The 27657-nt window shown below is 38.3% G+C and overlaps 1 protein-coding gene across 4 annotated transcripts in view; it reads left to right on the top strand.

Annotated features, from left to right (window-relative positions):
* Positions 1–3915: 3915 nt before the first annotated feature.
* Positions 3916–27657, top strand: part of COMMD2 (COMM domain containing 2) — a 35308-nt gene continuing 11566 nt past the window's right edge. For 2 of the 4 annotated variants that reach the window (XM_030822706.1, XM_030822705.1), the window contains exons 1-5: positions 3916–4036; positions 4127–4204; positions 5228–5310; positions 5872–6045; positions 15281–15474. In XM_030822706.1, coding sequence (XP_030678566.1) covers positions 3970–4036; positions 4127–4204; positions 5228–5310; positions 5872–6045; positions 15281–15474 — 596 coding nt within the window. In that variant the 5' untranslated portion in view covers positions 3916–3969. Of the gene's footprint in view, positions 4037–4126; positions 4205–5227; positions 5311–5871; positions 6046–15280; positions 19069–26249; positions 26274–27657 lie in introns of those variants that run through there. The other 2 variants (XM_030822704.1, XM_003256268.4) reach the window with 2 other exon arrangements.

The following is a 27657-nucleotide window of genomic DNA, read 5'->3' as shown; positions in this document are numbered from 1 at the left end:
TGACATTTTAGTAATATTAAATCTTATAACCCATGACATATATTTCTGTATCGGTGGTATATATCTCCATTTATTCAAGTCTTAATTCCTCTCAGCAAAGTTCTGTAATTTTTAGTGTTTAGGTTTTGCAAATCTTCTGTTAAAGTTTTTTTCTAAATATTTTATATTTTTGAGGCAATTTACTAAGATGATTATAAGATAGATTTTGGTAAAACAGTCAGAGGTGCTTAAACTCTAAGGCTCATTCTAAAAAATGCCTTTGAGTTCCCAATTAGATATTGCTGGGTTGGGGCACAAAGGTTAATACGAACACACACACATGCACGTGCACACACTCACACACGCATTCACACACATAGATGATTCTACAGGTATGTTGTAAGGCAGCATGTGTATAGGCATTAGTTTACTATAGAGAAAACAAGAGATGATAGTGACTGGCAGGAGGCACAGCAGAAATTCTGGGGTGTTGTAACATTCTATTTCTTGTTCTGGAGTAACAGGTATATTTACTTTGAGAAAATTCAACAATGAGTATTTAAAAAATCTGTACCCTTTTCTGTTTGCATTTATAATACTTTTTTAAATGAATTAAAATAATTTTTTTAAATCTCAGGAGCTAATTCATGCATTTGGTGCCAGCTTTAGAGTCACGAGAAGGTGGCTGGTGTGAGTGAGGCTTGTCACCATGTTATTGTCCTCTTGACAGTGTAGTGAATTGAGCTGTAATTCCTTGCAGGGGGTAATAATATTTTATGTGTCATTGAAACACAGCTAAGGAAATATCCTGTGCAAGGATTCTGGGCTAGAATACCCAAGAAGGAGAAAAAAATGGGAAAATATAAGAGAAAAGAAAGACATATGAGCTGGAAGGCGATAGAAAGATGCAGAGAGAATGTGAGGGGATGATTGATATGAAGCCTTGTTCTCTACCAGCATCAATTGAAAAAAATACTGAGTATTTATTATTTGTTCACATTCACCCTGGAAGTAAGATAGCATGAAGTGACATTAAGACTGTATATATTTATAATGTAAATCTAATTGTAGAGCATTAGTATTAACATGCACAGGATATGCTGGGACATTTATTCTCAGCCTGATTCTTTTAAATTAGAGTTAATGTACATTCTCTATGCTTCCTTGTCATTTTGTTCATTCTTCAAGTATTGCTACTTATCACACTGTATTGAAATTACTTCATTATCTTTCTCCCTCACTTTTCTGACACCTCCTAGAGGGCAAGAACATTGTTTTATTCATCTACAAATTGCCAAAGCATAGCATATCTTTGAACCTTTAAGGAATTGCTTAATAAAGTTTGTTAAATTAAATGAATGGCTTTTAAGATGATTATTTGTGAATTTATAGGAGCATAAAATCTGCTCCTATAAAATGTAAATGCTGCTGTTTGCTTAATTCTAATTTATTGTTTCATTTGATCATCAAAATCAATTTTTAATGTGAATTTATTAGTTCATCTGAGCATCCATAACAGCCCTGCATGGCACAGAAGGGCAGTATTAAAATACCAATTTTACAGATGAAGAGGCTATGGTTATAACATAAAAACAACTTATTGGAAGTCATACAGGTAGCGTCAGAGCCGGATCTGGAATCTAGAGTTTTGAATTTTCACTCAGGTAATTTTTTCTAAACAATTATATCACCTATGGCAACAGAAGTCACTCTATAAATTATCCTGGGGTGTTTTAACTCCCAGGCTGTTTTTCTTGGATATAACTTGGTTTCTTTCTTTCTTTTTTCTTTTTTTTTGACAGTGTCTCACTCTGTCACCCAGGCTGGAGTGCAGTGACTCAAATCTTGCTCACTGCAACCTCTGTCTCCCAGGTTCAAGCAGTTCTCATGCCTTGGGCTACCAAGTAGCTGGGACCACAGGTACATGCCACCATGCTTGGATAATTTTTGTATTTTTAGTAGAGATGGGGTTTCACCATGTTGGTCAGGCTAGACTTGAATTTCTGGCCTCAAGTGATCCTCCCGCCTTGGCCTTCCAAAGTGCTGGGTTTACAGGCATCAGCCACCACACCTGGCCTAACTTGGTTCCTTGACCACCTTCTTTGGACAGCCCATTATGCTACTCCCTAGTCTCACCTTCACCTCACCTGTCCTCACTTCATTCCCTGAGATTACAGACAAGAAAGGCCATTTCATATTGGCATACTATTGTGTCTATTTGCAAATTCATTTCAGCATTCCTACTCCCTATATAGGTACAGTTCTTGAATACCTCTTTTGAATCAGTTGAAACTGGTTTTTACTGTAATCTCACTAATTCTCTCATTAACTAGTTCAATACATTTTTTGACATGTGTTCACTGTACACTTGTAGAAGAGTCATGATTTTACCTTTTCTGAAAATTATTCTTTAATAATGGATGTTTTCTCAATAATGTGTGAATAAAGGCAACTTCAGGAAACGATGCAATTTTTGCTGATCTGCAATTCACAGTCTAAGTAAAAATTGTGTTCTCTCTGCAAATGCTACTTCAAGACCTAACTAATAAGTTCAAGGACCTGTCTTTCTGTGCCCCAGTGGAAGAAACAATTTCAGTCAGATGTGAAGGACAAAGTAGACACAGAAAAGTGAATTGAAAAACTCTTCCAATTTTTAGTCTGCCTGGGAGACTCAGAATATAGAAAGAGTTGTCTCAAGCCTTAGATAGAAAAGACAGATATGAAGAGTCTTCTTCCCTTCCCCTCTCTTCCTCCTCTCCCTCCATTTTCAAGGGGTTGAGATTTGAAGAATCATATTCCTATCAATTAGCAACTTTATAGTCTCTGATATTTGAACCACAGGAGGTGAGAAGAGAGTTGGAAAAGCAACTAAATTATCACAGGCCCTAAACACTTTTTAAAAGACATTGCTCTGGGCCAGGTGTGGTGGTTCACGCCTGTAATCCACCACTCTGGGAGGCCAAGTTGGCTGGATGACTTGAGGTCAGGAGTTCAAGACCAGCCTGGCCAACATGGTGAAAACCCGTCTCTACTAAAAATACAAACATTAGCCAGGCATGGTAGTGGGCGCCTGTAATACCAGCTACCCAGGAGCCTGAGGCATGAGAATCGCTTGATCCCGGGAGGCAGAGGTTGCAGTGAGCCGAGATCGTGCCACTGCTGCACTCCAGCCTGGGCGACAGAGCGAGACTCCATGTAAAAAAACAAAACAAACAAACAAACAAAAAACATTGCTCTGAATCCTGTAAGCATCGGTCATTGTCATCATGATCTTTATCCTAATTTATAATCACTCATAAAACTTGTCACAAGCTTTCAGCTTTCAGGCTGTTATGTAGAAGGACGGGCTTTGCAGCAGGTAAGTGAGGGATCCAACCCTCTCCATCTAGCTCTGTCACAGGCTTTGTCACATAATCTCTGAAGCTTTGTGTCTTATCTGTAAAAACAAAGCCATGTTTGTTGAGGATATTAACTGAGATACATTTAAGATAACATATACAGAAGCTCTGTGGAAACTGTTAGCTTTATAAAAGTGTCAGTTGCTGCACTTGTCTATCAGTTCCTTATCTCTAATGGAAATTATAATGGAACCTACCTCATAGGGTTCTTCTGAACTCCAAATGTATTTAATAAATGTAAGAACACTTCCTGACACGCTTAGGGCTTAACAAATGTGAACTATTGATATTATTAATGTATGCTCCACGAGGGGGCGTGTCGGATTTGAAACACCTTTTCATCTCCCATACAGCCTAGCACCTTGCACCCAGCAGGCGCTCACTACATTTTTGCGGGATGATTTACAAAAGGAAGAATGTTCTGACCTCAGCCTGCGCTGCAGGGACCGTCCGAGTGTAAGACGTTAGTTCGTAGGCCGGAACCCAAAGCTCCGGATGCTGCGACGCCGGAGCCTCTAGGCGCCCGGACACGGGCGCCGGAAGTGGCGAAGGCGGGGTCGGCGCTGCGGGGTGAAGTTGTAGGACAGTGAAGATGCTGCTGGAATTGTCCGAGGAGCATAAGGAACACCTGGCCTTCCTGCCTGAAGTGGATAGCGCCGGTCAGCGGGCGTGGGGGCGGTGTTCTGTGGGCTGGGGAGGAGGTCAAAGGCAGCGCCCGGCACTCAACAGCCTTCTGACTTTCATTGCAGTGGTCGCCGAGTTTGGGCGGATTGCTGTGGAATTCCTGAGACGCGGCGCAAACCCAAAAATCTACGAAGGCGCCGCCAGTAAGAAGGGAAAGGGGACGACTCCGCAGGCTTCTAGGGCGGTTGCGAGCCATTCCCTGTCTACCGGGAGAGAAAGGGATTATTGCGACTCCTAGGGTCTTGTTCCGATTGTAGTAGAATAAAACCAGCAGAGCTCTTCAGTCAGGGTGCAAATCCTGCCCGTCCCTTAAGTAGCTGTGAGATTGTTAAAGCTTCTATTAAATCAGTTTTCTCATGGTAAAATATACATAATACTACCTTACTTTCAGAAATACTGAAAAGTATTTTGTATAAATATACCAAAGTCTGTGGAATAGCTGGGTCAACTGTAAATTGCAAGTATTTGGTTATCATTATTAGTTGTTCAGATATCCGCTTTTGTTAAAAAAAAAAAAGTGTTGTTTTCCCCCTGGGTAAGAGGCAGTCTCTGGGATTAATTCAATCCCTATCGAGTTCCTCTTCTGCCAGACTTGAAGGAGCTACGCATTCAAGAGAAGGGCTACACACCTGATACTAGTCTCCACAGTTCTGCGTTTTGTTAAGGTTACATGGTGGGAAATACCAAAGGCATTTGGCTGGGAGTGGAATGAGAAGGAGCAGGAGCCCCTGGCCAACTTACTATTTTTCATGCAGTGTTTGAAAACATGTAATAATGAATAGTGTTTATTTTTATTTTATTTTATTTTTGAGACGGAGTCTCGCTCTGTCACCCAGGCTGGAGTGCAGTGGCGCGATCTCGGCTCACTGCAAGCTCCGCCTCCCGGGTTCACGCCATTCTCCTGCCTCAGCCTCTCCGAGTAGCTGGGACTACAGGCGCCCGCCACCACGCCCGGCTAATTTTTTGTATTTTTAGTAGAGACGGGGTTTCGCCGTGGTCTCGATCTCCTGACCTCGGGATCCGCCCGCCTCGGCCTCCCAAAGTGCTGGGATTACAAGGGTGAGCCACCGCGCCCGGCCTAATAGTGTTTATTTTTAAATACAAATATGAACAAGATAAATACCACAGTAGTAATTTATTTGCTCTTTTTCACTTTTCTTTCTCAGGAAAACTCAATGTGAGTAGTGACACTGTCCAGCATGGTGTGGAAGGATTAACGTATCTCCTCACTGAGAGCTCAAAGCTCATGGTAAGGGTTTTTCTGGACTGTTTTGTATTGCCGGGATTCTTAAGAACGGTCTAGTGTACTCTACATCATAGTCTTGGCAGGTATCTGTGTGTTTTAATAATGTTGTTAGTGGTTTATAATTGATTTTTTGAAGACATACCTAAAAAATAAAAATCATATAACATCATCTGCTGATATGAATACCTCTTGCTAATATAAATAGCTAGTACAGAAGTACCTTTAATTCTGCATGTTGTTAAACCATATATTATCCTAAGAGGATACATAAGAGGAGGGAGACTGTATTAATATTTTGTTTGCATATCAGCAGTATCTGGCTTGATGAAGGATAGGAAGGGAAACTGGGCATCTTAACCATTCTTTCCATTTTATACTTTAGTAAAGTACTTTTATGTATCAGTAACTCAGATTTTGGAATGGTGGGCAGTGGTTGTCTTTAAGGAATGCTGTTTCTTTTACTAGACAGAATAAATTAGAGGATATCATATTCTTTTGTGTATTTCAAGTATTTTAGCTAGACAAAGATAAATTTTGATGTTGTCTTAAACTCAATTCACTTAGATTTCTGAACTGGATTTCCAAGACTCTGTTTTTGTTCTGGGATTCTCTGAAGAATTAAACAAATTGTTGCTTCAGCTTTATCTGGACAACAGAAAGGAGATCAGAACGATTCTGAATGAATTGGCACCAAGCCTTCCCAGTTATCATAACCTTGAATGGCGACTGGATGTACAGGTATAGCATTTTTTAAATTAACTTAACATAGAATATAAGAATTATTTTAGGTTTGTGTCCTGTTTATTGTATTCTTTACCACCTTAACTAAGACCCGGTTTGAAACTTTGTTTTTTTAATGTTCATTTTTAAGACATTTCACAAATAGTTCATTTTCTTTTATTTTCAGTGTGTTCAAATCAGTTTAATTTGCAAAGTTTGTAAGAAATAGGTTATTTTGGAAAGGGAGATGGTTATATAGATTTTTTAGGTTGGTGCCTAGATGTTTAAAAACTTTTCTGTTTGAATTTAACAGATGTAGAAAAGTGCACAGGTCAATGTACCGCTCAGTGAATTATCACATGGTGCATTTAACTGTGACTCACACCCCAGAAGCATCCTCTTTGCCTCCTAACTAATTACTGCCCCTTTCCTCCTTTGCAAAGGTAACCAGCATCCTGACTTCTAACACAAATTACATTTACCTGTCTTTTAACTTTGTATATATGGAATGACTCAGTAAATATTCTTTTGTACCTGGCTTCTCTCACAATATTATTTTTGTGAAATTCATCTTTCAGTTGATTTTAAAGTCACATAAACAAAAGGGTGTTTTCAGACCATTGCTTATAGTCCTTTATTAAGCAGAGAGAGATGAGTTAGTAGATGTGTATTGAATGCCATCTATTTGCTGATTAGAGCTGTGCTAAATACTTTGAGACACAAAAGAAGTGTAAGATACTTTCTCAGCTGGAAAAGATCATATCACCTTGGTTAGGGATATTAGGCGTTCTCAAAATAACTAGTAATTAAAGGTAGTTATAAAATAAGGTTCTTGATGGGGAAAAAAGAATATAATTATATAAATGAAGATGACAACTGTTTAAAACAACAACAACAGCAACAACAACACGTGTAGTTGTGTGTATGTGCTGGCATAATCCAAGAAAGCTTCCAGCAAAAGGAAATGAAATTTCAGAAGGATGAATGAATAGAGAAAATTAGGGTAAATATTCTTAGTAGAGAAGGCAGAATATGTTGTAAAAGCCCACATGGATATGGAAATGAGCATATGAATATGTATTATAGTGCACTTGTTCTCAAATTTGACTTCATGTTGGAATAACCTGGGGAGCTTTACAGAAATTCTGATGTTTGTGTGTTATACCCAGAGATTCTGATTTATTGGTATAGAGTTCGGCCTGAGCATCAGGATTTTTTAAAGCTTCTTTTCACCCAGGTAATTCTAATGTGCAATACAGTTTGGAAACCACTGTTGTAGTGGCTTCTGATTCAAATGGAGATAATGTCCAAATAGGTTATAGAAATTTGGTTAGAGGTGTTTAGACCTGAAATATCAGATAATAGGAAGCCCTTGTAGATATTTGGATAAGGGAGTAACATTAAGGCCATGCACGGTGGCTCAGCACTTTGAGAGGCCAAGGCAGGCGGATAGCTTGAGGTCAGGAGTTCAAGACCAGCCTGGCCAACCCGTCTCTACTAAAAATACAAAATTTAGCCGGGCATGGTGGCACATGCCTGTAGTCCCAGCTACTTGGGAGGCTGAGGCAGGAAAATCACTTGAACCCGGGAGGTCGAGGTTGCAGTGAGCTGAGATTGTGCCACTGTACTTCAGCCTGGGCAACAGAGGGAGACTTCGTCTCAAAAAAAAAAAAGACTGTAACATTAAAAAACAATCGTGTAGGAAAGTTAGTCTAGCACCCTTGGGCAGAGAATGAAAGTGGGAATTCAAAATATGAAGAGCATCAGGCCTTTACGCATTATTTTTCCTCTATGTGAAATGCGTTTTCTGCTTTGCTGCTACCTCTTGACTCTACTCTTTCTTACCCTTGTAAGTCTCCATTTAAATCAGGGCTGTGGGTCAAAACTATGGCCTCTGGGCCAAATTGGCTTGCTACCTATTTCTGTAAATAAAGTTTTTTTGGGACACAGTCATGCTCCTTTGTTATGTATTATTTATGACTGCTTTCAAAGTACAAGGGCAGAGTTGAGTAGTTGTGCCAGAAACTGTATGGTCTGTAAAGCCTAAAATATTACCTGGTTCTTTATAGAAAGGGTTTGCTGATCTGTGCTCTAAATGATGTCTTCCTTTGGGAGAAATGCCCCCTGCCACTAGACACAGTTAAATTTTGGTGGCATTTGTGTTTTCTTTTCATGGCACCTGTGCTTCCTCTTTTGGCAAGTCATCTCACTTATATGTACCTGGTTTTTTGGTTTTTTTGTTTTTTGTTTTACTAAACTGTAAACACTGGGATAGCAGGGACCACGCACGTCTTATATATTCTCTTTCTTCAAAGCCTCAACATCTCCTCTATGCTCCACATGCTTAGGTGTTGACCTTGCTTCCAGCTTGACTAAGAAAAGAGAAGCAATCAGAAAGAACTCCCACATGCACCTGTCATCACATCTTTCAGCCTGTATGAGGACCCATTTGCTCCACTTGTCTTCTCTCCTGTTCCTCTTAATGAAGTGCCCGTGCTCTTATCTACAGGCGGCCTTTCCCTTGTATACCTCAATCCATCCCTGTTTCCCCCCATGAGGACATAGTTCTAGCAATTATTCCCTCTCTTACCTGCATCATACTTTGTTTGCCTCTACTGAATCATTTCCTTCTGCACACAGTCAGAAACCCAGTCTTGACTCCATGTACTCCTCCTACTGCTGCTCCATTATTTTGCTACTCTTTATACTAAGACTTTTTTTTATTTTTTTTTGAGATGGAGTCTTGCTCAGTCGCCCAGGCTGGAGTGCAGTGGCGCGATCTCAGCTCACTGCAAGCTCCGCCTCCCGGGTTCAAGTGATTCTCCTGCCTCAGCCTCCTGAGTAGTTGGGATTACAGTGGGATTCCAGGCATGTGCCACCATGCCTGGCTAATTTTTGTATTTTTAGTAGAGACAGGGTTTCACCACGTTGTCCAGGCGGGTCTCGAGCTCCTGACCTGAAGTGATCCACCTGCCTCAGCCTCCCCAAGTGCTGGGATTACAGGCATGAGCCACCACGCCCAGCCTATACTAAGACTTCTTGAAAGAGTTGTCTCTGTATATTCTCTCTTCCCGTCATCTCTTAAACTCTTCCTAATCAGACTTTATAATCTTCACTCTGCTCTCATAACTTACTCAAGGGTCATGGCTTTTTAGTTTTTATGCCATTCTGTTTATTAACAGCATTTGTCACAGTCAGTCACGCCTCCCTACTTGAAATACTTTCTTTAGTTGCCTTCTGGGAAATAACTCCCTGTGATTCCCATTCAACTTCACAGGCTCCTCTTTCACAATCTCCTTTGCTGATTCTATCTCATTGCCCTTTAAACATTGGGATGCCCCAAAGGTCAGTTCTGAGTCTTCATAGCTTTTCCACTTACATTCTCAAGCTGGTTTCATCCAATTTGAAGTCTTAAATAAACCCCATATTCTTGGGATTCCCAGATTTATATCTTTGGCCTAGAACTGTCCTCTAAACTTCAGAATCATACAGTGGAAGCCTATTTGACATCTCCACTTTGGTAATTTGATAAGCATTCAAATGCAATATGTTCCAAACTGAATCCCACCTTTCTTACCCACTGATATGGTTTGGTTCTATGTCCCCACCCAAATCTCATCTTGAATTGTAATAATACCTACATGTCAAGGGTGGGACCAAGTGGAGATAATTGAGTCATAGGAGCAATTTTCCCCATGCTGTTCTTGTGGTAGTGAGTTCTCACAAGATCTGATAGTTTTATAAGGGGCTTCCTCCTTCATCTGGCATTCATACTCTCTCCTGCCACCCTGTGAAGAGGTGCCTTCTGTCATGATTGTAAGTTTCCTGAAGCCTCCCCAGCCATGTGGAACTGTGAGTCAATTAAAATTCTTTTTTTAATTTTTTTAATTTTTTTATTTTTTGAGACAGTCTCGCTGTGTAGCCAGGCTGGAGTGCAGTGGTGCAATCTCAGCTCACTGCAAGCTCCGCCTCCCAGGTTCACACCATTGTCCTGCCTCAGCCTCCCGAATAGCTGGGAATACAGGTGTGTGCCACCACACCCGGCTAATATTTTTTTTTGTATTTTTAGTAGAGACAGGGTTTCACCCTGTTAGCCAGAATGGTCTCGATCTCCTGACCTTGTGATCTGTCTGCCTTGGCCTCCCAAAGTGCTGGGATTACAGGCATGAGCCACTGCGCCCAGCCTTTTCTTTATAAATTACCCAGTCTCGGTTATTTCTTCATAGCAGTGTGAGAAAGGACTAATACACCCCCTCCCTACTGAAACTACTCCTACCATAGCCTCTCCCATCTCAGATGGTACATACATTCTTTGAATCACACAGGCCAAAAATACTTGCGCTCTTCCTTGACTCCTCTCCTTGCCCTTCATCTAGTCCATCTGCAAGTCAGTTTCTTAAAACGGTATCCACAGTCTGACCACTTCCCTTCTATGGTTTGAAGAAAAAAAAAAGTAGGAAATTTCACACCAAAATTATAATTTTTAGCAACTTTTGAAAAATTAGAAGTTCAGGCAGCACTAGAGCCACACTCCCTCATGGCATTAATCAGTTCAAGATAGACTGAATTTAAGGTGATGACAGCTTATTTAAGTTGCAATCTCTACAGTAGGTGAGGATGTGGGCCTAACACTTGGATGCCAGATTAGTTCAAATCACAAATGAGAATGATTTCTCTGACATCTGAACGGAATCTCATTGGTTGGTCATGGCTAATAGAAATAAAAGCCAGTAATTAGAGTAAGAGTGGTTTTAGGAAAAACAACCACTAACACAACACAATGTCACTGAAAGTAAGAGCAACATTTAAGAATAAAGGGATCATCAGGAGAGTAAGAATTAAGACAGAAGGCTTAGGATTTGGACAGAAGAAAGATGTACCTGTCTTACTATATCTTCAAATTTTACACTTGGGATAGAGTGGCTGGCATAGAGAATATTCCATTGTCATGAGCATCTTCAGGTACATGCAGATAAACAATAAAAAAGATAATTTCTTATGTCCCATTAATCCATCCTTGTTTCTATATCTATTCAGTTATCAAACCATTTATTGAATGTCTAGTGCATGCTAGGCCTTGTGGACATAGCAGTGCTTGCCTTTAAGTCCTCATGGTCTTACAGTAAGAGGGAGACCAAAAAATAAAATTTAATTAGAAATCAGCAATTATAATCCAGTGTGATGAGTGCTTTAATAGGCATGAACACAGGACATGGTATAAACCAGACTGTAGGCTCCAGGAGGGCAAGTATTGTGTCTTGTTCATTACCGTGTGCCCAGCACAATACCTGGCATATAATAGGCATGAATCAGTGCTGAATGGAAAGAGTGATGGCAGGGGGAGTTAAGTGACTTAAATTATTTATCAGACATTTCTTGTACCCCTAACATGTGCCAGGTGTTGTAGATACAGCAAAGAACAGAACACAGTTCATGCTCTGGGGGACATCATAAGCAGCAAGTCTTGTGGGGTTCGTGGGGGGAAATGACTGTGGATAAGCCTTTATACTTAGGTCCTTTAATAATAACCCGGTGGAGATGTGGGGATGGTCATGTATGTGGCTCAGCGGTAATTCATCTTGTAGATCTTTACGTCTTTCTTGTATGCGAATGTCCCCTGACTTTTGGGGTCCAGTAGGCTTTAACAGTTCTTTTTTTGGCTTTATTGATTTGCTTTGAGTTTGTCCATTATGAAGACATTTTTGAAAGTTAAAATTAAGAAGTTGAATTTTCTAAAATTAAACTCAAGAGAGCTCATTTACCCAGTGAAGTGAGTTTGAATCACTGCGCTATTGCTAGGACTAGTACAGTTTAAGGTTGAGGGTATACTGAATGAATGTTGCTACTTACGGAGAAGTGCATTTAAGGGCTAAAAAAGCTACTCAGCTCATTGAGTTCCTCAGCTTCTTTGTTGAAACCATTGCATAGGATTTTAACTGGAGTGGATTCTTCTGCTCATAGAGAAAGGCATATCAGATAAGACTAGCTAAATGGCTAGGAAACTTGTAACTACATACGGCGCCTTTCATGTTTAAGTAACTGACTTGTCTCATGGAGACTGGTAGTGATGGACAATTACCACCTAATTATTATGCAGTTGTTTATGGGAATCAAATTAATCATCATAGCTTAGTGTCTAGTAGGAACATTTCCCCAGACTTAATAAATTGCCAACACAATTGATGTCCTTGTTAATAGCATTAGTAACTGAATGTACCACCATCAGACTGATGCAGGAGGATGTTCCTTTCAGGGCTGGTCCATTTACAACTACTTCAAAGCATTCTTTTCCTGTCTTGCCCACATATTGTTTGCTCTGAGGCTAAATAGAGAACTGAATTCTTTTAGGAACTGTAGCTACATGAAACATAGTTTATGTATCCTGTTTCCTACTTGATGTTTTTTGCCAGAATACCCTTTTCAGTGCCTTGAGATATGGCCCTTCAGAGTAAACATTTTTTTCTTTGTTTTTTTTTTCTAATTTGCATTGACATAAGACATTTTATTTTAAAGTTGCTTTTATTGTTGTTATGTTTACAGGGAGGAGGACAGAATCTCATCCCCAATAAAAAATAAGTCCATATCAAGAACTTGGTGGGCTACTGTTTTGTCCTGTAGTACTGTCATTCAACTTCTTTCTGAGAAAAATGTCTTACTAGATGTTTGTTAGGGATGTTATGTAATCTCTTTTCTAGAACTGTTAAAGAATAGTATAGATATTTATATAGGTATTTAATTTAGATATGTTGTTTAAAAATTGGAGGATAGTGGCTTTAAGTCTTTCAACAAAAAAGTCGTGGCTTAATTACACAGCAAATACACTCAGTCCCTGTCTGTCAGTGCAGTCCCTCTCTGTCAGTGTAGAGGAAAAACAAATATAAACAGAGCATAATTGAATAAATAAGTACTGTTTTCAATTATCATATGTATAATTTGCATATGTGTCATCTATAATTATTTGTACTACAGAGATGATCTTAAACTGGTACTTTAGCCTGCAAGTACCTATTTTATGTTTGGGGACCAGCTCACCCAAAGGGATTGACTTATTGTTTGCAAATTAGTTGGGGACATTAAATTTCAGCCTTGGATCAGTATCTTGGGTTCTTTTGGAAGCCCAGGTTACCTATAATTATTTGGAAGAAGTTATTAGTCAGAATATTCTATTTTACAGAATTAAATTAATCCTGAAATCTCAGGTTTAGATTTGTTACTCACTTGAAAATCTCTTCAAGTTGGAATCTAGTCTTCTTGACATGACTCCACTATTTTTGATAACTTTTTTGCTTTCTCCTGTAACAAGATGTTTCAGGCTCATCTTGTACAGTTTCTCTCCTAGACTTCAAGTCAGCTATTGCTTTGGATAGTCCTGGTTCCTTTTAATGGAGAATCTAAAGATTGAAAGGACCTTGAAGTTGGTCATTGTTTATAGTTTTGTGTTTTCTTCTTTTAAATATATGTCAGTATTACTTATTTTTTTAATTTTGGAATATATTATACAAATGAAAGGTTATGACCCAGTTTAAAGAATAATGATAAAACAAATACCAGTACACCCACTACCAAGCTTAACAAATAAAACCAGTACTTTTGAAGAACCTGTACCCAATTGTAACCATCTCCCAGCACCTGAAGGAAACTATTATCCTGAATTTTCTGTCAATCTTTTCTTTTTCTTTTTTTTTTTTTTTTTTTGAGACAGAGTCTCACTCCGTTGCCCAGGCTGGAGTGCAATGGCACGATCTCGGCTCACCACAACCTCAGCCTCCTGGGTTCAAGCAATTCTCCTGCCTCAGCCTCCCAAGTAGCTGGGACTACAGGCATGTGCCACCATGCCCAGCTAATTTTTGTATTTTTAGTAGAGACAGGGTTTCACTGTGTTGGCCGGGCTGGTCTCAAACTCCTGACCTTGTGATCCACCCACCTCAGCCCCCCAAAGTGCTGAGATTACAGGTGTGAGCCCCCGCGCCCAGCCCCTAATCTTTTCTTTATAGTTTTTTTAAAAACATAAATTTTGTCACCAAACTGTATATTTTTTAAACTTGAACATATTCTGTGACTTGCTTTTTTTCAACATTTTCATTTCTTCTATGATAACCCATGTTGCTGTAGTTCATTTCTCTGCCATTTAGTAAGCAATTCATTGTGTGATTATTCTTGGTTTATCTATTCTGTTGTTAATGAATATTTGAGGTATTTCTAATTTTTTGTTCTTGGAAACATACTATCATGAATAAATGTATATGTGTGAGAGGTTAAGGTATGTGTCTAGGGGTAGAGTTGCTGGTAATGCACATTGTTTTCCAAAGTGATTTTCTCATCCCTTACCAGGAGTGGGTGAGAGTTCCCATTATTGCCACTTGCAATACTTGGTATGAACAGGTTTTTAATTTTTGCTAGTCTGAAGGCCGGGCGCAGTGGCTCAAGCCTGTAATCCCAGCACTTTGGGAGGCCGAGGTGGGCGGATCACGAGGTCAGGAGATCGAGACCATCCTGGCTAACACGGTGAAACCCCGTCTCTACTAAAAATATAAAAAATTAGCCGGGCGTGTTGGCGGGCGCCTGTAGTCCCAGCTATTCGGGAGGCTGAGACAGGAGAATGGCGTGAACCCGGGAGGCGGAGCTTGCAGTGAGCCGAGATCGCGCCACTGCACTCCAGCCTGGGCGACAGAGAAAGACTCCGTTTCAAAAAAAAATTTTTTTTGCTAGTCTGATATTTGTAAAATGGTATTTCATGTAGTTTTACGGGCTATTATCCTGATGTTTAATAAAGTTGAACATATTTTTCTATATTCATTTGTCTTCTGTAAAATGCTTATTTAGACCTATATATTTTTATCTTGGGTTTTGAGGTTTTTTTCTTATTAAATCAGAGGAGTTCACACATTCTGGATACGAATCCTTTTTTGGTTATATGTCTGTTGCAAAATCCCTTCTCTTGGTTTATTACTTGTTTTTTCACCATCTTTAGGTGTCTTTTGAAGAAAATTGAGTTTTAATGTAATTGAATTTACCAGTTTTGTCTTTATGGTTTGAGCCTATTATATCATGTTTAAGAAATCTTCTATACCATAAAATTGTGTATATATTCTCATTATTTTCTTTTCAAAGGTTTTAAAGTTTACTTTTCATTTTGAAATCTGTAATTCATCTGAAACTTAATTTTTGTGTATGGTTTAAGATAACTATAAATATTATATATTCAGCATGGTTATTAAATAGTTACTGTGCTCTTATTTCATTTAAAATCAAGCTTGCAAGTAGAAGTCTCAGGCAACAGATTAAACCAGCAGTGACTATAAAGCTACACCTTAATCAAAATGGAGATCACAACACCAAAATTCTACAGACAGACCCAGCCACCCTGCTCCATTTGGTTCAACAACTGGAACAAGCATTGGAAGAGATGAAGACAAACCACTGTAGGAGAGTTGTTCGCAACATCAAGTAATACCAGTTTTAAGGTTTTAATTCATTTGAATCACTTATGAATTGATGATATACAGCAATTACTTTTCAAAATTAATTTTTAATTAATTCATGATGATAAATACATAGTATTCCTCAGTATCTATTCCAAGATACTGAGGTCATAATCAGAAGCTAAGCTGGGCGCAGTGGCTCATGCCAGTAATCCCAGCACTTTGGGAGGCCGAGGTGGGCAAATCATGAGGTCAGGAGATGGAGACCTTCCTGGCTAACATGGTGAAACCCCATCTCTATTAAAAATATAAAAAATTAGCCAGGCGTGGTGGCACACATCTATCAGAGTCCCAGCTACTCGGGAGGCTGAGGCAGGAGAATCACTTGAACCTGGGAGGTGGAGGTTGCAGTGAGCTGAGATTGTGCCACTGCACTCCAGCCTGGATGACAGAGTGAGACTCCATCTCAAAAATAATAATAAAGTAAAAATAAAGATAAAAAAATAATCAGAAGCTAAAGTAAAGTTCCTTTCCTGGTGCTAACTGTGGTCTTCTTGACACATTAAGTTGTATTTTGTATTTTAAGGCTCTCATGCTCTACCAAGGAACTAGCCAGATGGCCATTATTTTGTATTTTAAATATGTAAATAGGATTGAATCAACTAGAAATGAATCTATGTGTTCTCTATATATGAATGACTATCTTGTTTTTGCTACTTCTTTTGACTGCTTAACTTTATTATTTTCCTCTTTATCAAATTTGAAAATAAAATTCACAATGTAATACTATTACTATGCAGAATTTTCTAAACAGTTCAGTATTTTTGACTTTTAAAAACACCCCACAATGTTAATAGCCACAGAATATTGAACATCAATAGGATTTTTAATGCTATATTGTTATAGGCAGTTTATTCATTTTTCTTTGTATGTGAAGATGATAAGTATTTGTCATATTGCCTAAGTTTGAGTGATCATGGTTAATTAATTGGCTTAAATAGTACTCAAATTTGTGTGGTCATATATTGTATTTTATCAAGGACTAATTCTTCTACCATACCTAAAGCATCTAGGAGACACTCTTGTCATTTACATTTGTCCTGGATACAAATTATAGTCACTTTTTATAATTTGAATAAACTATGATGAGGGAAGGAAGGCCATGTTTATTACATTATAGGCAACTATCCCTTCTCCCTTACAAACTTGATTTATGTTTTGTTTTATTTTTTAGTAGGGAACCAAAAGCTTTTGGCCTGAAAAACTCAGGTGCTGATTTGCCGGGTCAGCCTGAGAGAGTGCAGAGATACAGAGGTCGGCTTAGGGAGAAGAATTGTGTGGAAGGGTGGAAATGAGGGTTCAGTCTTAACCATGTATCCAAGACCTTATCCTGAGAGTCTTCATGGAATAATCTAGAAAGGGATGTAGAAGCAATCAAACTCTAAACTGCACTGTAGACTTTGTCAATACTTTGCTTCCTAAGAATTAGAGATTTTCATATCAGAGTGATACCATGTTGCAATCTCTTTAGAGAAGAGAGAGCCTAGCAGGGAATAGGCCAGTGGAAGAAAAGCATACTTGAGATGGCTACCCATTGGTCCCTGCAGGCATCCAGGCCACCCTTTTCCTATAGGTATATGTTCTGCCTTTGTAAAACAACTGTATTATTAGATATCAGCAAACTATAATCAGAAATAATTTTTAATTATAGTGGCAACTTGATTAATGAAGCTCTCATATACAACCTCACAAACAAAAAGAAACTTTATTACGTGAAATAGTAGCATATGTCATTGGGTTTAAAAGCAACATGCCTGCAAAACTTATATGATAAAAAATACCTCTGTAAGGATTTTTATTTGTCCACGTTCGATGGAAGATAAACATGGCTGCCCCCAGCCAAGACTGAAACAATAGCCCTTTGTCTCCTCAGAACAACCTATCTCCAACTCTTTGTCCACAGTTCTTACCCCAATTAAAACAAGAACGCATGTGCTAATCCTTTTTTAATTTTTATCAACCTCCCTTGGCCTCCTTTCACTGTACTCCATTATTCCTTCTGTGATGTTCTACCATCTTCACGTTTTGAGACCAGGGTGAGTTGGAAGCAGTTTGCCTACCTTCTTTTAGAATCTGGGGCTTATCTTTTAGTACAAGCCATTGAATAAGCCTCTTCGTTTTTTTGCTCAAACATTCCACATCCTTGTGGACTCCCCTGCATTGTTTGTTTTATATAACATTTGATATTTGTTGTAGTTTGTATATGAACATAATTTTCTGTAGAGGTAGTCACTGTTCTCTCCAGTATGACCCAGGTTTCTTGACTCTGAGTAATGCACCTTCTATAACTATCTAAATTTCTATTGAAGCTTTTCGGATTATGAGTATGCTGACTTTTCACGATTGGCTGGTGTATGTTTAGATTTGAATGTCATATCCTTCATGTCTCAAAGCCAAAATAGTAACATCTCGTCTCAGAACAGAGCTGTGACCACATGCCAATATATGTGTCACAAAGTCTACATATGTTACATTCCTTGGAAGTCTCCTTAAATGTTTCACAAAATGTCAACAAGCTTGTTTTGTTATTGATGTTTCCGAGATTGGGCACATTTAAGACAGTAAACGGGAAAGGTGGTGAAGATGCTATAAGAAGCTGCTGTATCTTGAGAATTGAAAAATGAGAATCTGACATGGTTTGAAAAATCATGAAGGGTATATATAAAGGATGCATGTGTAGGAGCCATTAAAATTCTTAACAGTATGTGCCCTTTTAACGTTTTAATCTTATGAAGAGGTTAAGAGATAAGTCTTCGGAGTTGGACAAAAGGATTTGAATTTAGGTTCTGTGGATTATTATGGGTCCTTGATAAATTCTCAAAGCCTTTTTTTTTTAATTCGTCTCTAAAATAGGAATATAGGATTACCTACCACATTGGCTCGTAAGAACTATATGAGACCATGTATATAGAATGTTTAACATAGTACCAGGCTTTACAAAGAGCTCAATAAATGTTTACCATTATTGAAATAGTTTTGTAGACTGAGGATCTCATTATTTTACAGCCTTGAATTATGTCCTGTATACTCTGTTAAAGAAACTGGGAAAAAATGCCAACTGGTTGATTCTGGGTGGCGGAATTATGGCTGTTTCTTTTCTTTTTTAATTTCTATAGTAACTTTGAATAACTTTCATAACATTTAGGAAAAAATATTAAAGGAAAGAAAAAAGATCAGGGAATTTAAATATATTTTTAGTAGATATTTTTATCCAAACTTAATTCTTAGAATGATAAACACATAGTTTACCAGAAAACTCAGCTGTTCAAAACTACTCAGTCCCCAAAGGACTCAGGTAAACAGGCCAAGGGTTTTATATATAGAGTGCTCTAGAGTTTCCTTTTTCTGTCATTTTTTTCTCCATGTTAGTGAAAGAAACATGGGAATCTTAAGACATTAAGCCATTTCTCCTTTTCTAGGTAATATTACTTCTAAATAGAGAATTGTTTGTGTTGTTTTTCATCTCAAATGGAAACAGTATTTCTTTGTAGCTTTTCACATCCCTTATGGTCAGGAAGTTCTGTCAGCTGCTATATTAAAGTCCTTCTGCTATAACTTACTCAGTCTTAACTGTACTTACATGAATTTGATTAAGTATCTTCTTTTCCAGAATCATAGATTACTCTCACATCTTTCTTCCACCAACAGTAGAAAATATTTTGGTGGAAATGTTATGATACTACATTGCCTCTAACTTAAATATGTTCACTTTTAAAACCATCATGACTGTTACATTCAAACTTAAATACTTTTCTTAGAACAAATGAACCTAACTCCACCATTAATGTGCTTAGTTCAGTAAGCTTTATAAATTTTGAAAGTAATGTTTGAATTATAAAAGCAGAATAAGCCCATTATTTTTCAACTTTCAAAAAATATGTATAAAGATGAGAAAAAATACCATATGGCACTAAAATGTGTATTTAATGATTTGACCACAGAGTAGTAAGTAATGGCTCTTTGTTCTAGATTTTTACAGCTCCTCTCTACCCAGGAACTCCAGCTATAACTTAAGTATGCACAACAGCCATGAGTCCAAAAGTTTTGACATATCATAATGGGGGAATATAGAAAAAGTAATTTTATATCCTTAATGGGTTAAAAGGCAGCATCAATAATACAAATATCTATGTTAATGTACTCTAAAACTGGGCTTTTACTTGAGTTGTTACCATTCCAAACCCAAGCAACTTTTTAATAAGATGAACTCCTTTTTATAATTATAATGTAAATTGTTTGTTATCATTAGAAATATTACTGATTATATGACCACCAGAGTGAGAGACTGTTTTTTTATTGTGCTTGAGCCTAAGTTGACATTTTTTAGTTGCAAAGACTACACTTTTCATTTTCTTCTCTTGCAGTTATCTTATCCTCTGTTGCAGAAGAGTCTGCCCAGCCTCCAAAAAGGGAAATAACACAAAAAAGATTTGTGCCTTATCTCACCAACCATATGAGGCCTTTTAACTTTTTAAAATTTTTTTCACTCTGCTCTGTTACACTAAGCTATAAACTACCCACTTATGCATGGCATTATATTGATAACAAAGCACATTTTGAAACCTTTTCTGGCTTTTTTACATAATACAGATTCAGTTTTGTTAAATAGTAAGGGCTTAGAGTGACCCATATTGTGTGTTGAACAAAGGATAAAGTTCTAGTCTCAGAATTTAGAATGCTGTTAGGCCATTCCATCCTCTAAAATAGTTTAATCCATAAGCTCATTAGGCTGCAGAAAGGAATCTCCTGAGGGAGTTATTCTGAAGAAGGGAAGTTCCTCTGGTCTGGCGTCTGCTAGAATTACTTTTCCTTGAAACTCTGCCTTCTTCTGGAAGGCAGAAATGTAACATCATTCAATGGCTACAGCTGTGGAAATGTGCAGAGGAAAGGTTAAATCATTATACAATACTGAAGAATACTTTGATAGAAATTATCCTTACTCTTTTTCCATTGAAGTGGGGTCCCCTGAGGTAGCCAGAGGTGTGATGGGAAAAGCAAATCAAGTTATTTTTTACCTGTGTGCCAATGTTGTGATTGTCATAAGTCCAATGAGAAGTGGATGCCTGTGGTTTTGAAGGAATGTGCTTAGTTCACAGAACGAAAAGGCTTCTCAGTTAACTCAAAGACTAAAAACACACAGATTAAAATTCAGAGAATGAGGAAAAGAAAATCCAGGGAAGTCTGAGTTTCATTGGAGCAAGTATAGATGGTTAGGATATGATTTCCTGGCGTGGTCTGAAAACCATATTCTTTCATTCCAAATAAATAAAAAATTCTTACAAAGCTCAAGTGAATTTAAGTGCTGCACCATAATAAAATGGCTTGATTTACAGCTGAGACTTGGTACAATTCATAGACTAAAAGAAGAGCTTAAGAAAAGTTGCAGTCATTTTTTTTTTTTAGTATCTGGGGGGAATAAATGAGTAAGTCCCCATGTACTTTTCAAAAAGGCAAAAATTATTTATCTCCTGGTATGAGCAATGTAATTAAAACCTTTTTTTATGTTTAGGCTTTCAAGAATATAATTATTGGGTATTCTTTTCTATGCTTGTTTCATCTATGTTTTTGCCAAGGGATAAATACTAAATTCCATGCCTTTCTTGGGCCCTTAAAACAATTTATTTTCATGCCAAACCTCTCATTAAGCCTCCTCCCTTTCTTTTTAAAAATTATTTTTTATTGAGATAAAATTCACATAAAATTTACCCTTTCAAAATGTACAATTCAGTGGCTTTAGGATGTTCACGAAGTTGTGCAACCATTACCACTATCTGATTACAGAACATATTCATCATACCCAAAAGAAACCTGTAATTATTAGCAGTCACTCTTCATTTTCCCTTCTAGCAACCACTAATCTACTTTCTGTAGATTTGCCTATTCTGGATATTTCATATAAGTGGAATTATATAATATATGGCCTTTTGTGTCTGGCTTCTTTCACTTAACATAATGTTTTCAAGGTTCATCCATATTCTAGCATGTATCAGTATTTCATGCCCTTTATGACTGAATAATATTCCATTCTATGGATACTCCTTTTCACAGTATTTTAACAAGCCTTATTCTTGGTCTTACTGTGGATTATAATCTGTTGCAGTGTATTTTATGTTCATAAAAGAACTTCTAACTGATTTAATAATATATTTTCTATAATTATGGCTTTTTAGAATTATCTTCCCAGCTTGGCGATTAACACTTCTAATCCCAGCACTTAGGAAGGCCGAGGCGGGCGGATCACTTGAGGCCAGGAGTTCGAGACCAGCCTGGCCAAATAGTGAAACCCTGTCCCTACTGAAGGTACAAAAAATTAGCCAGGCGTGGTGGTGGGCGCCTGTAATCCCAGCTACTCAGGAAGCTGAGGCAGGAGAATTGTTTGAACCCAGGAGGCGGAGACTGCAGTGAGCCGAGATCGCGCCATTGCACTCCAGCCTGGGCAACAAGAGCAAAACTCCATGAAAAAAAAAAAATCTTCCCTGATACAAGTTGGAAGAGTCTGAGAGCAATTTCTTCTTAACCAGTTATTAGAAAAGTTATTTTCCAGTGGATTGTGTTTTATTTTTAGGCTTATTCAGAAGTTATACCAGCTAGGAAGTTAGATGAACTATCGAAAAGACTTAGCTAAAATCAGCTCTAAAGAAAATTAGACCAGTATTACAGTCAGTCTCCATATCTCAGGTTCCACATCTATGTATTCAATAAACCACAGATCAAAGGTATTCAGAAATATAAAAATAATATAACAATAAGAATAATACAAAAAAATTTAAAATGTAGTATAACAACTATTTACATGTCATTTACATTAGGTATTACAAGTAGTCTAGAGATGACTTCAAGTATAGGGAAGGATGTGCATAGGTTATATGCAAACACGATGCTCCTTGTCTTATGATGGATTTACCTTTCAATATTTTCTGTTTATGATGGGTTTATCCAGATGTGGTCCCGTCATAAAGAGCATATTGAATGCGTGTATCACCATCCTGAAGTCAAAAAATCCCAAGTATCAAAAGTTGGGGACTTTCTGTTCTACACCATTTTATGTAAGGGACTTGAACATCCACAGACTTTTGTATCCTCAGGTGTCTTAGGACCAATCCCCTGTGGATACCAAGGGACAACTGTATATCCTTTTAAATTTTAACTTAATAGATTTTCTACTAAAGTGAGAGATGTTGTGGGCATTTGGCAGATTTAGAAAAGATAGGAAAGCAACTGAGGATTTATGTCTTCCTATAGTCATCTTGTGTTTTTCAAATTAGACAGGTAAAAACTATTAAAAATTTCTTTGTCTATAGTGGAATAGAGAAAAGGGCATTTGCTTTTCCATAAGTTCATGCCTCAGACTATTCTAAACGAATTTTGAAATAGCCACATTGGGAGATCTTTAGGACACTGCTCCCCAGATTATGAAGCTGCTTCAGCCACTGCCTTCCAAAGCTCATAAGCTACTGGAGAAAATGGAAAGGTACATAAACATCATCAGTTCAGTTAGAGTGTGTTAGGCAGATGAAGAGCTACAACAAATAAGGAGCTCTGCATTTATGAGAGGAGACATTAGTTTTCACTAGGGACATCAAGAAGGTGCTATTTTTACTGATCATTTTGCTGTTTTGATTACACCCCAATTTACATGTGTGGAATATGCTCTTCCCAATTGGCTATAGTTAGATGGGACTGTCAGACATGGGACCATGCTCTCTGCTATCCACACTGAGGCTATAAGTCTCTCCTGGAACTCTGAAACCCTCAGACTTAAAGAGAATGGTTGACACAAATTCATTTTAGTGGCCTCGCCAGATGTTTGATGGCCTGATACATAGCCTCATGAATCTGCTCCTGTTCCTGTCCTTTATGGACCAGGTCTTAGGTCTGTCCCTTGATTCTGCAGAGTACCTAATGCATTTCCAAAAAAATCATTCTCTGCTTAGGTTACAGTCTTAGGCCCTAAATGCTATAGAGTGTAACAATACAATTACATTAATTTTGCAAAATTGCATACTTAATTATACAAAATGGAATTTTTGTAAAACAGCTCCACAAATTGTCATGTATATACAAGTTAGGCATTTTTTTTAGGATAAACATATACATTGGCTGCAACAAACTCATAGTTAAGATCTCACAGTGTGATTAGGGAGACAAGATTCAAAATATACAACTTTAAAGAGCATTTTTCTTTTAATGTCTTATTATTTGCTTTCTTGTACTTTATCGTACCTATAAATTCTTATCTCTGTAAAACTCAATAATCTGGTGGTTTCACTGTAATTCTTTCAGTATTAATATATTATGGTCTGCTTGTAGAAATATGATTTTTTTAAAAAGTTGGGCATGAGGGCTCATGCCTGTAATCCCAGTGCTTTGAGAGGCTGAGGCAGGAGGATTGCTTGAGGCCAGCAGTTGGAGACCAGCCTGGGCAACAGTGAGACCCCATCTCTACAAAAAATCAAAAATTAGCCAGGCGTGGTGGCATGTGCCTGTAGTACCAGCTACTTGGCAGGCTAAGGTGGGAGGATCTCTTGAGCCCAGGAGGCTGAGACTGCAGTGAGCAGTGATTGTGCCACTGCATTCCAGCCTGGGTGACAGAGTGAGACCCTGTATCAAAGAAAAAGAAGATAAAACATTAAATAATCATCAAATGAAACAGTGCCTAGAATAGTACCTGGCACAGAGTAGTTAAATTAATGAACAAGTGAATGAGTAAATAAGAGTAATGAGTGGATAGTACGTACAATATACTCTGTGCATGGGCTACTGAGCTCCACAGGAGAACGTGAGCAAAACCACCCAGAGTATCAAGTTTATACATTCATTGTCATCAATCTCAATTAAACCCTTAACACTGACTGGCTGTCTTACTGTTTCCCTAGTCAGCTGTCTCCCATTTTCAACAGCTATTCCAAAACTTCTCCACTCCCCTTAAACCTCCAATCCACCCGGCATCCCCTCTCATTCTTGGTAGATGGCTCCTCCCTTCTTTACAGAACAAAGAGAGGTGACCAGACAGGAATTGTCTCCCTTCTTCTGACCACTAAATATACAATTCTGCCTGTTCCCTGCACTGATAGTCCTTTTCCTCTTCCCATTCCAGTAGAAGAGGCATTCCTCACATTTCTGGATCCCATTCTTTTCTGACACTTTTGTGACTTTTACTTATTCATCTTCCTGATATCTTATGTTAAAAAGGAAGCATTTTCAAGTCTATTTCATCTCAATATCTCTTGACCCACATCCCTGTTCAGTTACCATATACCCTCTCTCGTCTCCATTTCAGTAACTCCTTGAAAAAATTTACCTGCCTTCCCAAACCCATCCTGATAACATTTCCAGGACCTTCCACGTTGCTAAATCTAATGCATACTTTTCGATCCTCATTTTAATATACCCATCTCCATCCTTTGTTTTCTTATTTTCTTTTTTGTCACTCTTCTGTTTTGCATCCTACATCTCTAGCACTGCATTATTACTCTTTTTGCAGGACTCTTTTCTATGCTCCTCTTAGTTATAAGTGTTCCCCAGAGCTTTATCCTAAGCCATTTTTCTCCACACATTTTACTAGGTAATTTGGTTTATTCCCTAGGCTTTAAGTAACATCAGTTTGCTGATAACTATCAACTATAGATGTTTAGCCCATATTGCTCTCCTGAGTTTGAGACACACGTACCTACCACATGTCTACACTTAATGTCTAACAGGTACTTCATACTCAAAATAAAAGTCATCCTCTCTTACAAACTTACTCTTCTTCCAGTGTTTTTTATTCATGAAATGGCACCACCGTTCAAACACTCGCTCAAACCAGAAACGTGTGTCACTCTTGGCTTCTCTCTGGCTTCTTAACCACAGCTAGTCAATTACCGAGTCCTATCAATTCTACCTTCCTAAATACGTCTTGAATTAGTTCACTTCTATCCATTGCCCCCATGCTCATTGGTCCACCATTATCTCTTGCCAGAGCTAGTGTATCTGCCTGCAGTTAACTGGTCTCCCTGATTTTCTCTTGTCAAACCCCCCATACCCCACAATGCATTCCCATTCCTTGCCCCGAGTCAGAATTGTCTCCCAAACGTAGAAATCACATTCTTTGAATGCTGAAAACTCTTCAGTTGATTTACATTGCCTTTTTGATAAGATCCAAACTTCTAATATGACCTATAAAGTCTTTCATAATCTGGCTCCTGCCTTTATCTCCAGCCTCATTTCTTCTTTTTTTTTTTTTTTTAAGATGGAATCTTGCTTTGTCCCCCAGGCTGGAGTGCAATGGCACGATCATGATCTCGGCTCACTGCAACCTCTGCCTCTTGGGTTCAAGCAATTCTCCTGTCTCAGTCTCCTGAGTAGCTGGGATTACAGGCACCCGCTACCACGCCCAGCTAATTTTTATATTTTTAGCAGAGATGGGGTTTTACCATGTTGGCGAGGTCCAGCCTCATTTCTCTAGTATTCTCCCCTCCCCTACTATGTTCTTTTAGTTCCCTCACTTCTGTGACATTGAACTCAAAGCTTCTGCCGTCTGGACCTTCCTCCATCATCTACCAAGTTAACTCATGCATTCTTCTGGTTTCAGCTTAAACTTCCTTTGCTCCAGGAGGTTAGGAGTCCATGCTCTGTGCACATAGTGCTCCATGCTGCCTTATCGTAGGTGCATTAGATTTTGCTGTAATTACTAGGTTAATTTTCTATTTTTTGTGGACTATAACAACTGTGTTTTTCTTGTTTTCCTCTGTATTCCAGATCTGTCACTGTGTCTGGTGCATGGTAAGTTTCTATTAAATGTTGAAGGGTGAAAGGGAGCGAGAGAGAAAGGATTATAATATGGAATAGAGTACAAAATTTGCACACATTTTGCTTTTCTGTCACATCAGTATGGTTTGCATTAACCTCACAAGTTACATGTCAGCTTTTGTTTTTTTTTTCTTTAATGGAAAGACATATTTAGGACATGTTGTCTGCAGATCCCACTGAATGGCCAGAACAAGATACTTAGACCAGTGGTTCTCAGCTGAGGCTGCTCACTGGAATTACTTGAGAACTTTTTAAAATTCTGATTCCTGAGTCCCAACTTTATAGATTCTGGTTTAATTGGCCTGGCATCTGTTAAAGCTCTCCATGTGATTCCGATGCACAGCAAAAATTAGAACATGACAGTTTTACTACAGCCATTTCTTTATGACTTGCTTCACTGACTGATACTCAAGCTGGTTGAAGAACAAGAAAATCAAACAGTCCAGATTCAGCAGAACCCTGATCCACCCACGTGCTTTCAATTACAACTAAAAATGGCTGGAACAATTAAAAAAGAGTTTGTTGGTACAAATAACTGTCAAGTCCAGAGGTAGTATTGGTTCAGGCAAACGTGATCCAGTGGCCTAGAGATGACCCCAATGCCCCAGTATCTCTCTGCTTCTCTTTCCTGTCTTTGTTTTCTTTCTCCTAATTTAGACTCTTCTTATGGCCATAGATGGCTACTAAAGACACCAGGAAAATGAGCCCATCTTTGTCATTAACATCATAAGAAAAGTCTTTCAGATTCACTTTGATTGGACTGGTTTAGGTTACCAACCAATTGCTGCGTTTAAGGGGTTGGAATATAGTAGAATAGGAGTAGAGTCCTCTTCCCAGGAAACACAGCAATCCCCAAATGAAAATGGGATCTTTTAGAAAGGAATAAGGGAGATAAGTCAATGCTGAGACCATCAATGTCTGCTTTACCCATACAGTGGTTTTGGCTGGCTGCAGAATTCGGTCACAAAACTGTAGCACTACTTTATAGTACATAGTACAGTACTATAAAGTACATGCTTTATAAGTAACCCAGATTTCTACATCAATTCTCACAGTTAATGACTACTAAAAAACTAAATGTGATTATATTAATCATAACACTCTTTAGTGAGAAGGAACTTGAGAACAGAAAATTGATTTGGATCCCGCAAACTTAAGTTGCCCCATGTATGGCTTTTGTTTAGTGCCTCAGTAAACAATGTTTTCTTGCTTCATTTTGAAAAATGAAAAATCTTAGATTCTCCAGAGAGAGTTTGATTTGTGGATTCCCACCCTGCCCCCTGCCCCCAGCTGAGTCATCAGCCAGGAACATTTTGTTGAGGTTTATTTTTTACAATTTTTGTTACGAACACAAGAG

This window comes from Nomascus leucogenys, chromosome 11 (genome assembly GCF_006542625.1).
Source record: "Nomascus leucogenys isolate Asia chromosome 11, Asia_NLE_v1, whole genome shotgun sequence".
NCBI lineage: Eukaryota > Metazoa > Chordata > Mammalia > Primates > Hylobatidae > Nomascus > Nomascus leucogenys.
Note: the sequence above shows the minus strand (reverse complement) of the source record. Positions and strands in the feature narration are given on the sequence as shown.